Source organism: Ornithodoros turicata, chromosome 3 (genome assembly GCF_037126465.1).
Source record: "Ornithodoros turicata isolate Travis chromosome 3, ASM3712646v1, whole genome shotgun sequence".
Classification (NCBI taxonomy): Eukaryota; Metazoa; Arthropoda; class Arachnida; order Ixodida; family Argasidae; genus Ornithodoros; species Ornithodoros turicata.
The window spans coordinates 60,225,450-60,228,011 of NC_088203.1; the positions used below are offsets into that span (position 1 = coordinate 60,225,450).

Sequence of the window (2,562 nt, forward strand, 5' to 3'; positions counted from 1 at the left end):
GGCTGCGCCACTGGCGGGATGCGACACTTTTATTTCCGTCTTTGGTTTTGTTCATTCGCAGTTGTTTTCGTCGATGAAACATACCATTCGTTATCGTTACAATGTAGAGTTGCTTTTATATTCATCAGGTTAACTGCGAAAGAAAAAATATATGTGCACTACGTACGGTATGCGGCATACTAGACGAAGCGTAGTCTGCATACCGTGTGTTTTGTTTCCCTCGGGAAGTGTCTCCTAGCAACGGATTATTATCCGTTCGCATTAGGCGCGCTTTCCAGTACAAAATGGGTCTTTTCGACACACTCATCGGCTTTCTCGGTCTGAAAAAGAAACAAGCCAGCGTGCTCATCGTCGGTTTGGACAACAGCGGTAAGAGCACCATTCTGAACCATTTCAAGCCGGACGAGCAGAAGTCCGTAGAGATCGTGCCTACGGTGGGATTCAACGTGGATTCCTTCAAGATGAACAACTTGTCCCTAACTGCATTCGATATGTCGGGCCAGGGGAGATACCGTAGCTTGTGGGAACATTACTACAAGGACACACACGGCGTCATATTCGTTATCGACAGCACGGATTCGCTCCGTTTGGTTGTGGCCAAAGACGAATTGGACATGATGCTGCAGCACAAGGATATGAAGGACAGAGCGCTGCCAATTCTGTTTTTTGCAAACAAGAGCGACTTACGTGATGCTCTGTCCAGTGTGAAAATCAGTCAGTCCCTCGGCTTGGACCTTTTGAAGGACAAGTCATGGCACATCTGCGCTAGCAACGCCTTGACTGGTGAAGGGCTTCGTGAAGGTCTAGAGTGGATGAGCGACCAAATACAAACGTACATGCAAAAGAGGTGATACGGTGATGAAAGCTTTGCTGTGTTTGTTGTGCCGTGGACGGTCGCAGTGGCACGAAGGATTCCAAGAAACACACGAAAGAAGATTTGCAGGAACATTTGGACGATTGATGCAAGATATCGTATCAAAACACATGTGGCATCGCATCATCCTAATAAAACCCCATATGAGACGAAAATGAAAATACAGTTTATCGAATGCATTAGCTGCATCCTGTGTACAAGTGATGTCACTCGCAACGTTTTGTTGTAAAGGAAAATTTGACGACAATCAATGAATGTGTTAACTTGTATTGTTGAAACTGCTTACTTAGCACTATATCCCATTGTTTGTGTAGGCCGCTGTGAGATTCATGACAAATTACATGTGCACTGGGCCTTATGCCCTGGAGCCTCTCAGTTCACTCTATCTGGGCTGTAAAGCTGTAAAGCGCCACTGAGAGCTGAGCGCCATCTATTGCGTATGCCCTTTCAGTATTTCTTTTATATACAGGGTGTTTCTTTTTATCTGCAACAAACTTTCACAAAAAGGGGAGTTGCCTTAGGACGCTTTTACTTTTGTCATTGGATTACTCCATGGGGCTGCTACTAGGAAACCGTATTTCTTCTCAATTAGGGGACAGATTAACAGATATATTTTAGTTAACTTTTTAATTATCGACTTTAGGGAGCGCATTGCAATTGCGATACTAAAGACTGATATCCAAATGATGTGCTCGAGTCACTGATGAAGCGCAAAAGTAATCATAGCGCGCGCTACGGCCCTACGTATTTGACCTCTGCCGCCTACTGTAAACCGCAAGTGGCCGACAAAAGAGCGTTAGCGACGTTGATATCTCCGCCCTCACTAACGCCGCACAGAAAAACGCCATACGCGGTGTAGGGAACTCTTATGGCGGTATGTTTCACGATCTTTGTATTGTATTTCTTTTTTGCTTTCTTTTCTTTCTTCATATGCTCGGATTCGCTCACCGCTGCAGCATTCTGCTGGGCACGGCTCTCACCCTTCCCCGGTGCAATAAGCGCTGATATGTAGCTGTGATGCACAAAGCTCCTTGCAAGCAACAAATCAAACAAGAAAACAAAGATCGTGAAACACCGCGAAAAGGGTTTGCCCGAATTGTGTGTGACGTCTATCTGTGACGTTAAGTGAGGGCGGAGGTATCGGCGTCACTGTCGTTCCTTTGCAGATAACCTGTTGCGTGTCTTCACATTTCGCCTATTCCCATTTTGCCTAATGGGTCATTCCACAAGAAGCGATCCAACCGCGTGGCTCGACCATCACAAATGTTGAAACTATTTTTTTTCTCAGATTGGTATCATTGGTACCCAAAGAATATTTAGTCGAATATGGCAATTTTACCAAAATTCGCAATATTGGACCGGAAAAAACGCGATGTTGGCATCGTGATACGGACGTTTCGTTAACGGCGAAACGAATTGCTATCTACCTACATCAAGCCTGGAAAAAACTAAAAGCCTTATATTTGTTGTCTTTTAGTAACCATTTTTTTAAAGTGAGCTTGTGGGCCAAGACTACTTTTAGCGCACCAGGCTCACTTTCGGATATTACTGCTCCGTATGTCACTGAAATTTCAGTTCAGTCTCACATTTGGAGCCTCCCGGCCTCAGGTCGTTCTTGTTGAAAGACGCGTTCGGGGGTGGGCAGAAAAAATATAGATGTTGTAAAGATATACACACCATAATCCAGC

General features: G+C 44.9%; 1 protein-coding gene across 1 annotated transcript; it reads left to right on the top strand.

The window, feature by feature from the left end:
• Positions 1–257: 257 nt before the first annotated feature.
• Positions 258–1,062, top strand: LOC135387168 (ADP-ribosylation factor-like protein 6). Its single transcript, XM_064616518.1, has one exon. It carries the CDS (start codon positions 285–287, stop codon positions 849–851), a length of 567 nt encoding a protein of 188 aa, XP_064472588.1. The 5' UTR covers positions 258–284; the 3' UTR covers positions 852–1,062.
• Positions 1,063–2,562: the final 1,500 nt, after the last annotated feature.